Source organism: Mastigoproctus giganteus, chromosome 2, assembly GCF_048544385.1.
Source record: "Mastigoproctus giganteus isolate SK-2022 chromosome 2, ASM4854438v1, whole genome shotgun sequence".
Taxonomy (NCBI): domain Eukaryota; kingdom Metazoa; phylum Arthropoda; class Arachnida; order Uropygi; family Thelyphonidae; genus Mastigoproctus; species Mastigoproctus giganteus.
The window spans coordinates 94,591,205-94,608,371 of record NC_143576.1 but is presented as its reverse complement, the minus strand read 5'-3'; the positions used below and the strand labels follow the sequence as shown (position 1 = coordinate 94,608,371).

Below are 17,167 nucleotides of genomic sequence, written 5' to 3'. Positions count from 1 at the left end.
TGCTGCTCCTGCCCACCTGGCTACGGAGGCGCCAGCAGAAGCATAGGATACTCATAAACCACCTTGGGATCTGCATGTGTAACCAGCACCTACTAGTAATTTTCAGATGTTAACAAGTATATATATATATAATTATACACATACAGTGGATTCCGGTTATTTGGGCCACTTGTTAATCGGGGCAGCTGTTTATTTGGGACAAATCTTAAAAAACAGAACCCAATCGAGAAAATAGCCGGGGTTTACTTCGCTTAATTGGGACAAAATGCCGTTTAATCAGGGCAGGGAGACTGCAGCACTGGAGATTATCCTACGATTGTCTCCGACCGCACCAAGTAGTTTGGTCGGATTTCTGGAGGTCACAACCATAAAACAATAAAAACAATTAGCAGTCACCTGTTTATTGGGCTTTTCTGTTAGTGCACTCTATCATAAACGGATAGTAAACTTGATCTTATTGAATTTGCGATAATACTGACAGCTGGAATTCTGTGCGTTATTATGGTAAAATGTGTTTACATTTCCATGGAATCTTCAATCATATAAAAAAAATAATTTTCAGAATCTTCTCTTCATTCCTATTTTTAAAGCTTTGTAACTCATTACTCCGTTCTCAATTGCACGTATTGTGTTACTGGCAATTTGTGTGTGCCATGTTTTTTGTAATTGATTGCTTATCTTTTTACTGTTTTAAATTTTAACCCCCACCCACAAATGTCAGTGAACAGAAATGTCAACTAGTTTAGTTAGTAAGTAAATATTACAGTACATATTAATTATTCTGATTATCACGTATTTTCTTCCGAATTTCACATATCATTTAATTTTTTAATTGGTAAGGTAATAAAGGGTAAATTTGTGCTTAATATATCTTTACTTTTATAGCCTGTGGATAATATTTCTCCTATTTTCACTAATTAGAATCGCTGTTTAATAGAATTAAAATTCATTTCACAAACGTGATCACAATGACCGGCACTTACTACACATCGTATAGTGAATGGTACTTTACTATGGTGAGTTTGTCGTAACGTGATTTGATTGTACAGTGAACTAATTGTAAGGGGGGGGGTACATTGTATTTTTAATTATTTACGTGAAACTTCGGATAATTGGAACAGCCGCTTAATCGGGCCAAAATGCACTAGTCCCGATGTGGCCCAAATAACCCGAATCGACTATACATAATTATACATATATTTGAATAACATTTGAAATAGTTGGAAACGGAATACAGTAAACCCCGCTATTCGCAGGGGTTACGTTCCTGAGAAATGCTGCGAATACCGAAAACACGAATACTGAGTAATGGCTCCCATAGTAATAAAGGGGTTCCGTTCCAAAGTATGAAATATATAAGAAAAACTAGTCTAAAATTTTGTCTATGTATGTATTATATGTACCTTCATAATATGACTATGTACATAGACAGTACATAGTGAAATGCAAGCATATGGCATCGAAATGAAAATAAGACACAATTTAATATTAAATGTAATATTTATTAGAAATTTCAAACAAATCTTTCAAACCAGCGCCTTTGCTAGCTAAAAAACTTATCCCGTCAGTGCTATCACCAGTTTCGCTAAAGTGTTGATAACGGAGTTTTGCATTTTCATGAATGATGAGTGAACTTAACGGAATTTTATTTTGAGTTTGGTCTTCTATCCACAGATTTAAAGCTTTTCCCATTTTTTTCTAATTTAACATCACAAGTTACAGAGCAAATTTTTTAAACAATTAGCGCGTTTTCACGGACACTACAGCAGATTTTTTCTTCCGATTTCTTGATTGATTGTACTGTTGACTCATTGATTTTATAATGTTTTGCCACTGAGGAGACACTTTCACCATTAGAAATTTTATCTAATAACTCAATTTTATTCGCTAATGTCATCACCTTTGATCTTTTCACATTTCCCTTGTTATTCGTAGCCATATTTTTGTACGGGTTAGAAAGAACTTGTCCACGATAAAGTCACTTTCTTCCATAAACACACTCGAAAAAGTCTGTTTTACACTGCAAAATGGTAGATTTATCACTTTTGTAAGCATATCAATTTATAAATTGATAAATTAAAAGCAAACGACGAAACCTTCTATGACAAGCGCATAACACATACTGAATAAGGATTAGTGAGAAACATCCACACTCGCGATTTTGTTACCTCCCCCCCCCACCCACTGAGTGCTGTTTTGACTGGGAAAGATAATTTTAGCCACGCCCATGTTTTTTTATGGCGGAAAATGTTCACGCCGCTTTAAAATTCACATATTTTTAAATTTCATTTTATATTAAATCAGCGACCGCGAATACAGATACTGCGAATAGCGGGGGTTTATTGTATTTATAATAAAAATAAAATAAAAAGGTAAAGCAAACATCAGAGGCAGCAAAAAGCCAAAATGATGCTTGAAATATAACAATAAATTAGAATAAGAATTAAAAAAATAAATAATGCCAGCAGTATGGCATGACAGAAGAGCGAAAATAGTCAAAATTAAAATAACGATCAAACGAACAGGGAAGGAAGAGAGGAGTAACAAGAGTAAAAATATTGCAGCAGAAACTGTCTAAGATAATTTAGAACATCTAAATGTAAAAATAATAATCCATTAAATTTCGAATGCCAATTAAATAGAAATTTAACAGCGCCCCCTCAGGCTGACACCAGGTCCAAACATCACGGCAAACATCAGAGACATAAACCACTACAATAAAACAAAAATAAGCAAAATAGACTGACCATTACGCCCCATCTCAACAGAGGACCACAAGGCCAATAATGATCAGGGAATCGCTGCATTTCGATCGCTAGACAAATCGCCGCAAAGACAAGTCGATTGAAAGATCAGTCCGCCACCTGATCCCCAGATCGAGCCGCCAATGCAGAGGACTTGAATAGCAGTGGTCCTGATGTAGCGAAAATTAAAAATAGACCAGATACGAGCACTCCAATGCAAAGCCACACCACTGACAAAACGTAATCTTAACCAGATTATATAGATGAATAATGAACTATGGATGGCAGCACAGGCGCAGCGTTAGCAAATCCACTCACTACTGTCATGTGATATAATTATACATATATTTGAAATAGTTGAAAACTGAATCTTTCATAATAAAAATAAAATAAAAAGGTAAAGCAAACATCAGAGGCAGCAAAAATCATATTCCTCTACGTGATGCTTGAAATATCTTATCTTATTCTTAGATAAGATAAAAATTAAAAAAATAAATAATGCCAGCAGCATGGCAAGACAGAAGAGCGAAAATAGTCAAAATTAAACATAACGATCAAACCAACAGGGAAGGAAGAGAGGGGTAACAAGAGTAAAAATATTGCAGCAGAAACTCTCTAAGATAATTTAGAACATCTAAATGTAAAAATAATAAAATAATAATCCATTAAATTTCGAATGCCAGTTAAGTAGAAATTTAATGGCACCCCCTCTGCCGGGCACCAGGTCCAAATATATATGAAATATCACCAACAGAGACGTAAACCCCTACAATAAAATAAAACAAAAATAAACAAAATAGACTGACCATTATGCTCCATCTCAACAGACGACCACAAGGCCAATAACGGTCAGGGAATCGCTGCATTTCGATCGCTAGACAAATCACTGCAAAGGCAAGTCGATTGAAAGATCAGTTCGCTACCCGATCCTCAGGTCGAATTGCCTCTCAAGTCCTCTGCATTGCCGGTTTGATCTGGGGATCAGGTGGCAGACTGATCTTTCGATCGACTTGCCTTTGCCGCGATTTGTCTAGCGATCGAAATGTAGTGATTCCCTGACCATTATTGGCCTTGTGGTCCTTTGTTGAGATGGGGCATAACGGTCAGTCTATTTTGTTTATTTTTGTTTTATTGTAGTGGTTTATGTCTCTGTTGGTGATATTTCATATATATTTTGTCCTGGTGCCCGTCAGAGGGGGTGCCGTTAAATTTCTATTTAACTGGCATTCGAAATTTAATGGATTATTATTTTATTATTTTTACATTTAGATGTTCTAAATTATCTTAGAGTTTCTGCTGCAATATTTTTACTCTTGTTAACCCCTCTCTTCCTTCCCTGTTGGTTTGATCGTTATGTTTAATTTTGACTATTTTCGCTCTTCTGTCGCAAGCTGCTGGCATTATTTATTTTTTTAATTCTTATTTAATTTATTTTTATTGTTATATATATATATGATATTAATGCTATTTGAAAACAGTTCGTAATCAAAACATGTTCTTTTGCAGAGAGAAGAAACTTTTGGTTAGTTCTGATGACTATGGAAGGGATTTAACAGGTGTTAAAAATCTGCGTAAGAAACACAAGCGTTTAGAGTCTGAATTGGCATCTCATGAACCTGCAATTCAGTCAGTCCAAGAGGCTGGTCAGAAACTGATGGCAGAATCTAATCTTGGAGTACCTGAAATTGAGCAAAGACTACAAGCTTTGGAACAAGCATGGCAAGAACTAAAACAGGTCTGTATAAATATTGAATACGAATAGTGAAATATCACATAATATGAATTATATATTATATAATATATGAAATACAGCAGACTCTCGATTTACCGGGATCGGATTAACCGGGCCTTGAATGGGTTGAGCATGCTCAGTTCTGATGGGATCCTTCCACTTGTTCAGATTACGAACCTAAGGGGGCATAAATTCAAATTAAGAAAAGACAGATGTAGATTAGATGTGCAGAAATTTGCCTTTAGCCAGCGGGTGGTTAATTGCTGGAACAAACTTCCATCTGTTGTTGTGGAAGTTGATAGGTTGAATAAATTTAAGGAGGAACTGGACAGGCATTTGGAGGGAATGGTGTGATTTTTTTTTTTTTTTTTTTGGCTGATGCTGCATAAGCTCATACACTTGCTTTCTTGCATCAAATGCTACTGCTACTACTACTTCAAGATTCCAAATTAAAAAGGGGAAAAAAAAAAAAAAAAACCAACCAGAAATCATAAAATTCGAGTAATAAATAGTTTTGCAAGTCGTAAACAAGCGGCATTATAAGTCGTCATTGGGATATTAGTGTACCTATTATCTTGCAACCCTGCTGTCTTCACACCCACTGCTCAAAAAAAAAAAAAAAGAGAGAGAGAGAGAGAGAGCAATTTTTTTTTTTTTTTTTTTGTTTAGAAATCGTGAAAATGATGGGTAAACGCAAAAGAGTTGCACTTTCAGTTAAACAAAAATTTGAAATTATTCAAAAGTTCGAAAATGGTGCATCCATTAAATCTCTAATGAACCATTATAATGTTGGTGACCAAACCATACGCAACATCGTAAAAAATATGCCGACCGGGCTAGCCGGGTGGGTAAAGTGCCTGCCTAGCAACCCAAAGGTTGTGGGTTCGAATCCCGCCTTGGGCTTGGATCAATGTACTGCAAAAACCTTGGGGGGTGTATTATGGCCACAGAAGCCGATGCGCCAACAACTACCAAATTAAAAAAAAAAAAAATAAATAAGTAAAAAATATAGGAAAGCTATAGACTTAAAATCGACATCGCAAAAAATAAAGGGAAGCATCATATTGGACATGCAAGTAGTGTGTGATAAGTTTTTTATCTATTGCCATATTTTTTTTACGTAGGTTGCTAAACATTTTTTGATACAGTAAGTCCCTGACTTACGAAACTACGGATTTACTTAAATTTTTTTTCACTATTTTTTTTTTTTTTTTTTTTTTTTAGGATTGTAAAATTTAAAACAAATAACAAAAATAAATAAAATAAGCAATCATTAACGACGATCACTGCACGCACAAATTGCACAAGTGAGATACTAAGTAACAAGCAAAAAATAGGAAAGAAGAGAAGATTCTTACAATTTATTTATGGAGGTTTTTTTTTTTTTTATATGACTGAAGATTTCAGTGAAGGGACAACACATTTCAACATAATAATGTAAAAACACACAGAATTATAGCTATCGGTATTATCGCAAATACAATAAGATCGAGTTTACTACCTGTTTACAATGAATTGTACTAACAGAAAAGCCCAATAACCAGGAAAGTGCAAATTATTTTTGTTTTGTGGCAGTGACCTCAAGAAATGTGCTTTAGTAAAATGTGAGCTCGCGTGGGGTGATAATAGTGAACAACTTCACAGGGTTTCCTGTGCAGTTCTTTACTGAAAATTTCATTTTGACTGTTAACATGGTGCCGACTAAGAGAATAAGTGACAGCGCTACTAGTAAATCTACCAATAAAAGGAAAGCGATCGATTTGGATCAGAAAATTAAACTAATAAGGATGTATGAAAATGGTCAAACATTATCAAGTATCTCGCGGAATTCAGATTTGTCAATAATAATATAGTAGCAATATGTTACTAGTCATTCCCGAGTTATGTAAAACTTGACGAAGTAAGAAGTCCTGGAATGTATTTCTTACGTATGTCGGGGGACGTCTGTATTTTTGGGTTAACCGGGAAATCGATTATCCAGGATTTGTTTTTTACCATCTATCCCGGAAAATCGAGAGTCTGCTGTATAAAAGACCCATTTAGAGTTATTTTTTCTGCTACCATTAAGTGGAGGATATTTTTATTTTTCAGATTTGTTGACGATTATGCAGCTAGTATTATGCACTCCTTTTAAGTTACATATCATTTTAGTGACTAAATGAACATAGTAAAATATGGTAACAGTTGTCTGATGGTCAAGAATTCTGGCTGACTATACAGAGAAGAATACTTTGCACTACATAGGTTTTCATGAAATGTGCATGAAAATGTTTTCATGAAATGTGCATAATATCCTTCAATGTAGCCATCTGTGGCTACATTGAAGGATATTATAAGAGAATGAAATTGCCTCAAGCCTGTTTTGTGAAATGAATAAATTTTCTATTATTATGTTTAATGGCTGGATACCTTAAAGCTGAACTTTTCATTAATTGATGCCTATATTTCGTAATGCATAGCTTCCAAGTTCTGTAAGTCACATCTTCATTAGTCTCTCCTCATATGAAAGTCTCTTTGCTGCACTCATCAGACAAATTGCTTGGCTTTGAAACCTTTTAAGAACTTTTTCTTTAGATGCAGCCTCCAGACCTGAATACAGTATTCCAAATGCTGCAGTCTCACATTAAATTGTAATTTCCATTTATTTGACCATCCATGAAGTCTGTCCAAATTCACTGTTTTTAGATGCACAGCCTGATTTTAATAATTTGTGTTGGAAACACAATGCAAGGAAATAAACCTTATACAGTACCAGCCAAAAGAAAAAAAAAAAAAAAAATATATATATATATATATAAAATAATTTAAAAAAAAAGGGGGATGCCCATTTCATTTGTCTGTTCCTTCCAATAAGTTTTCCATATCTTTAAATTTATTCAAATTGCTCACTTCCACAGCAATAGGGACAAAAGTTTATTTCCCCTATTTTCACCATTAATATTGATCCAGCTGGCTTGAATCACCCCAAGTTATTGCCTTCTGCTACCCATGAAGGTAACTTATTCCAGTAATTAACAACTTGCTGGATAAAAGAATTTTTACAAATGATTTTATTTTGCTTTCTTTGTAATTTCAACTTGTGGTCTCTAGTACTATTTATAACTGTGAAAATTTCACCATTCATTTTACTACCTTTCAGAAGTCTTATAGACCTCAGTCAATCAGAACTCCCTCTAAGGTATCTAGTTACCAAGTTATTACATCTCATTTATTTCAAATCTTTACTCATATGGTGCCATTTTGCTGATCTTACCAGGCACTGGATCTTTTCAATTTGGGGGGGGGGGGATTCCTGAATATGTGGTGTCAGTATTCCCAATACAATCTACAATTGCCTGATACAGTGGGACAATGATCTTTCTCTCTCTCTCTCTCTCTACAAGAAAATGTTTGATAAATCATCGACAGGGCACCATGGGCCCTCCTTATCCCCTGTCTGCACTGCACGGAGAGTTTTTTATGTTTGTCCATATTGTAATCCCCAAATCCTTGTCTTCTTCTGCCATTTTTAATTGAGCTTCTCTAATTGTATAAGATATTTTGCCATTGTTATTTACAAGGTGTAAGACCCTGTATTTTGTAATATTAAAATATAATTTTCACATTTCTGATCATTATTGATGCCTCTGTAAGGCTGTGCTGATAATTGACCATTTGCAGACTACACACTTGTGAGGGGGCATAATTCAAATTGAGGAAGGTTGGTTGCAGGATAGATGTGTGTAAATTTGCTTTCAGTCATCATATAGTTGATTGTTGGAACAAACATCCATCTATTGCTGCAGTAGTGAGTAGTTTGAATAAATTCAAGGCAGAACTAGGCAAACAGTTGGAGGGGATGGGCAAGTGATGAGGGAATTTTTTTTTTTTTTGGCTGATGCTTAAAGTGCTTTCTTGTATCATTTGCCACTACTAATACTAAACATACAATAAAATCTTTCTTATTATATTAATTCGATATATTTTAAACATTACTGTAAAATGTTTAACATATTCTCAATTAAAAACAATAATACAATGAAATAATTAAAAACACAGGAGCTTTTGGCATTTGCATGTTTGCTTTATCAGCTCTTATCTTTGTATGGAGGCAGTTAGTATAAATATATGGAGGGGGGACCACCTCGTATAAGTGTCGCATAGAATAAAAGTGAAGAGAGGAAGGGTTTGATAAGGAAAGAAGTAATTTGTGAATTCCCTACTGCCCCAAGGTTAGTGTAACCTCAGGTTACAAATTACTTTTCGGGTGGGCAGGGAGGAATGGGGAAGAGAAGACTGTGGATGATATCCATCCAACTTACACAGTATTACAGATTCAAAGATGGGTTGTATTCATGTCCTGTCATTTTCTTTTTAAAGTGTTTTCTAGTGTTGCATATGTAGGTGAATTCCATTCAGCAACAGATCTTTAAATCTCATGCAGTATGAATCATTTGAACACCTTTTGGCCAGATGTCACATCCCTCTTGCCAGTAGTTTGACTACTGATTGGTCAAAATCAACATTCTCAATGGGATGTAACTTGGTCTATCAAGTGATCCTCCAGACGATAGTTGGCTTTACCAACATAGCTTTCATTCTAACTCTCTACATGGTATACTATAATTGTCTGTGATCACTCTAGTCACCCTTACAAAAGTAAAGGTTCTCTTTTCCCTTGCCAGTAGTTATGTTTTTAAGTAAATCCCACATTGATACACTGTGATCACTTCCACCCAATGGGGCTTTTACCTGCATATTTGTAATGCATGAATAATCACTGCTGATAATCAGATCAAGAGCATCGCTTCTTCTTGTTGCCTCTCTCTCTCTCTCTCTCTCTCTCTCTCTAGTATAGTGCTATAGGAAACAGTCATTAAGTAAATCCACAAAAGTTTTGTTAGTTTGTTAATGGCCAACCCCCAAGTTCCAGTCAATATCTAATGTAAAGTTAAAATTCCCCTTTATAAGACATTCTGATTTACTGGCCCACTATTTCTCTGTATAGTTTTTGTTACACTCATCACAGTCATTATGCCTATAAAACACTCCTACTCTCATATTTATTTTCCTAGAGCTTATGTCACACCAAACTGACTCAACATTTCACTGGCTGCCCACATTAACTGGATGCACTGTCTTAGTTTTAATGTGCTCCTTTACTGAGAGATTCCTCTGATCTGTCTTTTCTGCAGTTCCTTGTGCTGTGGCACACTCAGTGTGTCTCAGACTATAAGTATGTTGGATGATTTCAGTAAGACCATGCAGTTTCGTGTACTGCATGCAACTTGCATTGCACATTTCTTTTGTTATTGACTTGCATCCATCTTTAAATTGTTTAAATCCCATCTGATTGTGTTGTAAGAGAGTATAAATTGTAAGTTTCTATACAACTTTTTTTTTTAATGGATTTAAAATTTGAGCAGCAAATTTTAGTTCCATTAAAATAGTATAGTCAGATGTAATAGTATAGCCTATACTATTAAATCTGGCTAATATGATAATAGTATATTTTAGTTCCATACTATTATTCACTTATGTAAGCCATAATGATGCAAATGAAAATGACTAAATATCTTTGAGCTGCTGTCCACCACTTGTATGTGGTTGACTACTGTGCATTTGAAAATGCGTCTTTGGTAAAGGATAGTTCTGTAAGCCAGTAAATTAGAAATAGTTGAATAATATTTTTCATTATTTTTTAAAATTTATGATTCTTTTGAATAGCCACTGTACACTAGTTTTAAAAACTTGCTGCACTATAAAAATTACTGTACATTGACAAAAAATTATGTAAATAAAACACTTATGCACCAATGAGCCAAGACATTATGACCAGCGAGTCGTTATGCAGATCGAAGCAACTGCAGGTGAACTACAGCATGTGCACGGGTCGGGACACTGTATAAAAAACACATGATACAGAGCTCTGTTAATCGTGTTACTCTTGTTCTTCAGATAGGAAAGGCAGCGGACTTAAGCGAGTTTGACAAAGGCCAAATTGTAATGGCCAGATGACTGGGTTAGAGCATATCCAAAACGGCATGGCTAGTGGGATGCTCATGGTCAGCCATGGTTAGTACCTATCGAAAGTGGTCCGAGGAGGGGGAGCCCATGAACTGCTGGCAAGGTGTTGGACGACCACGGCTCATCAATGCTCGCAGTGAGCAAAGGCTCTCCCGGATGGTACGTAGCAACAGAAGAGTGACTGTGGTGCAACTCACCAGTAATTGGAATGCTGGTGATGGAAGTAATGTGTCACAACACACAATACATCGAACCCTGCTGAAAATGGGGCTGCGTAGCCACAGGTCACTCCAAGTGCCTGTGCTAACCACAGTTCACCGGCGACAGTGCCTACAGTGGGAAGGCGAGCATCAAAACTGGACCTTGAGTGATTGGAAGAAGGTAGTCTGGTCCAATGAATCACATTTCCTGTTGCATCATGTGGATGGCCGGGTACGTGTGCGTCGTTTACTTGGGGAAGTGATGGCACCTGGATGCACCGTGGGACAAAAACAAGCCGGCGGCAGCGGTGTTGTGCTTTGGACGATGTTCTGCTGGGATACCCTGGGTCCAGTCATCCCTGTGCCAGACACTGTGATGTCTACCACCTACCTAAACATCATTGCTGACCAGGTACACTTTTTCATACAATGGTCTTTCCCTCTGTCGGTGCCATCTTTTTGCAGGATAATGCGCTATGCCATATCACCCGGATTGTTCGAGACTGGTTCGCGGAACATGAGGAAGACTTCCAGGTATTGCCCTGGCTTCCAAATTCCCCAGACATCAATCTCATCGAGCATCTGTGGTTTGTGTTGGAACAGCAACTTTGATCTGCTGCGTCTCAACCACGAAACTTACAGCAGTTAAAGGATCTGCTGGTTACATGTTTCCAGATATCATAAGACACATTTAGAAATCTTGTAGTTACTTGTGTCACCTTTTGAACCTCCTTTGTGAATTGGTGATACATTTGCACACCTCCAGTCCATGGGGACCTCCCCTGAGTCCGAGGAAGCTCTCATAATTATGGCTAAGGGTTTGCTTACTTCCTTTGCTGCCTCCTTTTAATATAACTGGATAGATCCCGTCCACCCCAGGTGCCTTCCTTATCTTTAACTTCAACAATTTCTCCTCCACTTTGCTCTCAGTTATTACAAAATCACTTAGCTCACTGTTAGCATTTGATAAACCTCTGGCACTCCCCTCATTGAATAACTCCTCATGTGTCAATGTAGATACAAAATACTTATTCAGTTTATCAGCTACCTGATCATGATCATCAGTAGTCAACCCATCTATGTTAAGTGGTCCAATCTGATTCATCCCTTTCCTTCTAGAGTTTACATAAGTAAAGAACTCTTTGCTGTTTTTCTTTGCATCCTTTGCCAAAGATTCCTCATAATCTGCCTTTGTCTGTCTAACCTCCTTTGTGACTTGATTACAGACTAGTTTATACCTGCCATAGGCTTCTGTATTGCCTGATACTTTATATGCATCCCATACATTGTTCTTCTCTGCCACTAGCCTCATTAATTCATCTGACATCCATTTAGGCCTAAACCTTGAACAGTATTTCTTAGTTGGAATGAAAAGCCTAGTAGCCTTCAAAATTAAGTCCCTGAAGGCTTCCCATTTAGAATTCACTGTTGGTAACATCATCAGTTGATCCCACTGTACAGAATTTAAAAACTGTCTGAGACCTCTGTAGTCACCTTTACGAAAGCAAAAGCCCTTCCCTTTAGCCTTGATGGTAGTTACATCTTTAAATAATTCCCAAATCAATACATTGTGATCACTGTCACCCAGTGGTTCCTTTATCTGCAGATTCTTAATGCATGAAGAATCACTACTAATAATGAGATCAAGAGTATTACTCCCTCTGGTTGTCTCTCGAATATGTTGCTGTAGAAACAGTCATCCAGTAAATCCACAGAATCTTGCTAGTGTGCGCATGACCAATCCACAAGTTCCAGTCAATATCTGGAAAGTTAAAATCTCCCATTATAAGACATTCTGATTTACTGGCCCATTCTGTTTCTCTGCACAATTGCTCATTATACTGATCAGATTCATTAGGCCTATAACACACACCTACTCTTATTTTTTCTTTCCCAGTGTTTATTTCACACCAAACAGACTCAACATTGCATTGTCCACCAACATCAATTGGATGCACTTCCTTAGATTTTATGTGTTTCTTAACTAACAGCATAACCCCTCCTCCCTTCCTGTCCTGTCTATCCTTCATGTACGCATTGTACTCCCCAAATTCCAACTCTGCACTGCCTATATATCTGTGTGACACCATATCTCTGATATCCCAACAATATCTGCCTTTGATGTCTTGACTAGCACTTCAAGCTCATCAAATTTATAACTATACTCCTAGCATTGGTGTACATGCAAGTATACATGCACCTGTTCCTGCTCCTAGCCTCCCTAACACAGCCTGTGTATTTACTTGTTCCACTATGAGTCCCAGCAGTCCTGGAAATCTCCATTACCTTCTTTTCCAGTCTGCTGCCCATTCTAATAGAAGCAGTGCAAGAATCACTTTTGCCTCTGCCTGCGGCCACTGTTAACCTTTTAGTCTGTGTATCTCCCCTGCGCTAGCAGTTTTTCGACCCACCCAAAACTGCCTCGATAGCATCAGCAAATATTCTTGCACCCTTTCTATTTAAGTGTATCCCATCCCTGTAGAAACAGTCTCTCCTGTCAACAAGCACAGACCAGGCTGAAAAAAATTCATGTTTATGTTTGAATGCTATCTCATGACAGGACAAAACATAAATAAACCATTATGCCACTGTATACACAAAGTTAAATATATAGGTTTTTTAAAGTATATTGTGAAGTGCTGTTACTCTTATATTGCTCATACCATTGATTGTTATCATATTTGGATCTTTTGGAAATTATTTAAGTTTTATGTGAATTGCTATATTTGCAAATGTAATGTCTAAGGACCTGGAGATTGTTGGTTTTTGGATAAATCTAACCAAAGATGAAATGTCAGAATTTAAGCATGGATAAAGGGATAATATGTCAGCAGCACATTTTTGATAATTTTTGTGTGATTAGTTTATTTTTATTGATTTAACTACATTATTTTATTCTTATTCTTTTATCTCTTAAGGTTGTTAATCAAAATTTGGAAATGAGACACTTGGTACTGTGAAGTTACTGAGTGATTACCTACAGAAATTGTTTTAGTGATATTCCATTTAAAAAAAATTAAAATAACAAGGAGAAAAAAAATAAACAGAAACAAAATAATGAATGTTATTTTGTTTCTGTTTATTTTTTAACTCAACAAGATTTTTATACTTTTTAACTCAACAAGATTTTTATACTTTTTTTTAGAAATAAGAGTACAGGCTTTTAGATTCCCCCTCCTTTTGCTTGATCAACATTCTGAACAATTTGCACTGTATTAGTAGCTGTGGTAACATTTCCCACAACTATTAGAACACTTTCAATTGAAATCAATGCAGGAACAATAAAGTCACTTAAAGAAATGCAGTGTCTGGATAATAATCTCCCAGTGTGTAATGCAGGTGTCAATTTATCTGGAAAATTTGAGATTAGGAGACAAGCCAGTTTTCAGAGTTTTTTTTGGTTTTCTGAATGATACATATACCTGTATGGGTATGCTTATTGTTTAAAAAATTGTCAGCTAATTGTACTCTTGAATGTTGGATGAAAGTGGAAATTGCAAACAAAATTCTCTAGCTGTGTTTTGGTACATTTAATATAGCACATATGCCTGATTTACTTATTAAATATTAGACAGCTATAATGTAATTAGAAAGGGAAGAGTAGTGAATACAGCAATAATAAACATCTAGGAAAAGTTTGCCATGAGCTATCAAGCAAAATTTGTTCTGCAGATTTTAATAATAAATTTTAAATTTAATTTTAATAATTTAATAATAATAATAGTAAGGATTAATTTCTAAAGCAATAAATGCACAGAATGATATTGCTGACTTGCTTTGCTCATAGAATAGGAAGGCAAAATATGAACCAAATCATCCCCCTCCCTTGTTAACAATTAGGTAAAGGCTGTCTTTTCTGTCAACAAGAATTATTAAAGACCAATGAGAGAGGAATGCAGAGAAACATCGTGAATGTTACATGAGTTGATAGATGACAAACTAATTGTAGCTAGAAAATTAATAATAAATAATAAATTAATAAATTTGGTGAATTTTGTAGTTGTTTGGATGCCAGCAGACTAAGTTAAATATTGTTTAACTTTACTCTTCAATATAATTGAATTTGGAGAACCATTTCATCAGTGCTATTCAGAGAACAAGTTTAGCATCAAATTAAGGAAAAAAAAAAAAACCCCTAACCTTAGAAATGTCTGGAGTTTGGATCATTCCACTTTTTGGACAGCCAAATTTTGGATGTTCTACCTGTCTCCTAAAAGATTGCATATAATTTTAGTACTGTGGTATGCATGTAGACTTGCTGATCTATTCAGTTTCAACTATACTGTCCAGTACTCTTATTAATATTTATTATTTGAAACCTTATGCTATGAATGTGGTTATGTGAAATAACTACATTTGTCCTGTATTGGCAGCATGCTTTGTATAACTCTGCCAAGGTATAACTTTTAGAAATTTAAGTCTATTGTTAATGGGGTTATTCTGATTTCTTAATTCATCCTTGGTAATAGATACTCTATGCTTAAATAAAATTTTGTGCTTTGGGACACCATCAAAAAATTATTAAAATCAGTTAATAAAATTATCTGGAATGGCTTTGCTGTCTGACTGGGAAGGAAGATTGAGGTTTTTCATACTCACATTGTGTTGGTTGTGGGTTAAGAGGCATCCATGCCTCTTAACCCATAACTATTAAAGTAAACTCCATATGCATATATGCCCCACTCCTAGTTTGATATCCCTCATTCACAGATTCAACAGCACTATTTTGAAGAGTCACAGCCACCTGAATAATGGTAGATGTAAGCAGAATTTTAAGCTTTATGGCTAACTTACTCCCCTCAGAATTAAAGTAAGGAAGTTTCTGATCCCTTCTCTTCCAGTTCAGATATGTTACTCTAGGTCTGGTATACATCAGAATGGATGCAATAGCTGGTAAAGTTGGAATTTCAGTTGGAATTTGCCACACCATTTTGAATGAATATTTGAGTGTCCAGTTTGCCTATGCATTGTCCTTTAGTATTTGGCAGAAGAACAATGTGAAACTTGGATAATTTTATTAGATAATGTAATTGACTATACTAATTAGATGGCATTTTAGAGTTTAGATAAAATTATCATTGGTGATAAAAATTGGTGTTCTTTGCATATCATTTACAGTAAGAAATTTCCTTTTGCATTTTTTAAAAAAAAATTAATGTTAGAGTGTTTTTATCTAGATGGCAGCTGATAGGGGACATAAATTAGAAGAATCTCTTGTATATCAACAATTTTTAGCCCGAGTAGAGGAGGAAGAAGCTTGGATTTCTGAGAAACAGCAGTTACTATCTGTAGAAGATTATGGTGATACTATGGCTGCTGTTCAAGTAAGCTGACTGTAATAAACCTCTATTCCATTTTTTTTAAATTGATTTGGATAAGAAAGTATGTTATTTATATATGTATATTTTTTGCATGCTCTTTCTAAACAAGTGTACTTCAGTTATGTTTATCTAATCTAAATTTGGATAAAGATTCACTGCAACATACTCTTTATATAAACTGTTTGAGCAGCAACCAATTTCTGGAAACAGTTGGAAAATAATTCCTCTCCTCTCACAGATCCTGTGGAATAAACTTCCAGTACAAAGATTTTAGTATTTATAAGCTATGTCAAGATAATTTATCATCAACTGGGCTAAATCAAGTGGATTTCCCTCACACTGATCGAAAATGCAAAGTTTCATACAATTATATTACTCTTTAGAAATGCCGAGGTCTGTCTTATAACTGTGAGTCAAATAATACACAGACATTCATTTGAGATTGTGGAAAAATAATTTAGTAAATTTTTTTTTTATTTATATTACAATCAGAAAGAATACAGAACAATCAGAAAGAGCCCTTCACTCAGTTAACACATTGTTACAAACCATTCTCAATTTTTAAGTGTGTTAAAACTAAGTGTTATCCATACAATTATATTTTGGTGTCTACTGGAAAGTTAAACGTACCGAATATTAGCATCACAAAGAGGCAAACCATTTGATGTGCTATACAAGTAATTTTACATAATATATTAGTCATTCAAATAAACTTATAGTTGGTGCCTTAACTAGAAAAAAGCAGTGATTAGTCACGAAACTTGAGTGAATTAATTCTTTCATCCTCTCACTGTTTTGTTTCAGTTTGTTTCTCTTGTTTTGTATAGGAATTATTTAGCAATCAAATACAATAATTAGGCCACTTTCTGCTTATTTAGATTCCATTTTCAATGTATACATTCCAAGAAGTGTAGCAGAGAGAGAGAGAGAGAGATGTTAAAAATTTTACCTTGATAAAACTAATTCAAACATAAGACATTACTTTAAGGCAATTATTTGAATACTCTATTTTCTCCATATTTGCAAATAAAGAATGCAGCTTTGTTTAACAGTAGTGAAATGGGCCCAACATCTGGGTGACTCCACTAATAGCATTAGTCCACGAAGAGCAGTGTCCATAGATTACCACTCTGTCTTTTCACACTCAGCTATCCCTTTATCCAC

The 17,167-nt window shown here is 35.4% G+C and overlaps 1 protein-coding gene across 1 annotated transcript in view; it reads left to right on the top strand.

Annotated features, from left to right (window-relative positions):
• The window catches only part of LOC150089433 (spectrin alpha chain-like), a 579,218-nt gene that overhangs the window by 399,337 nt on the left and 162,714 nt on the right, over positions 1-17,167 (top strand). Inside the window, 2 exon segments of the mRNA XM_090389473.1 lie at positions 4,251-4,479; positions 15,860-16,006. Coding sequence (XP_090245599.1) covers positions 4,251-4,479; positions 15,860-16,006 — 376 coding nt within the window.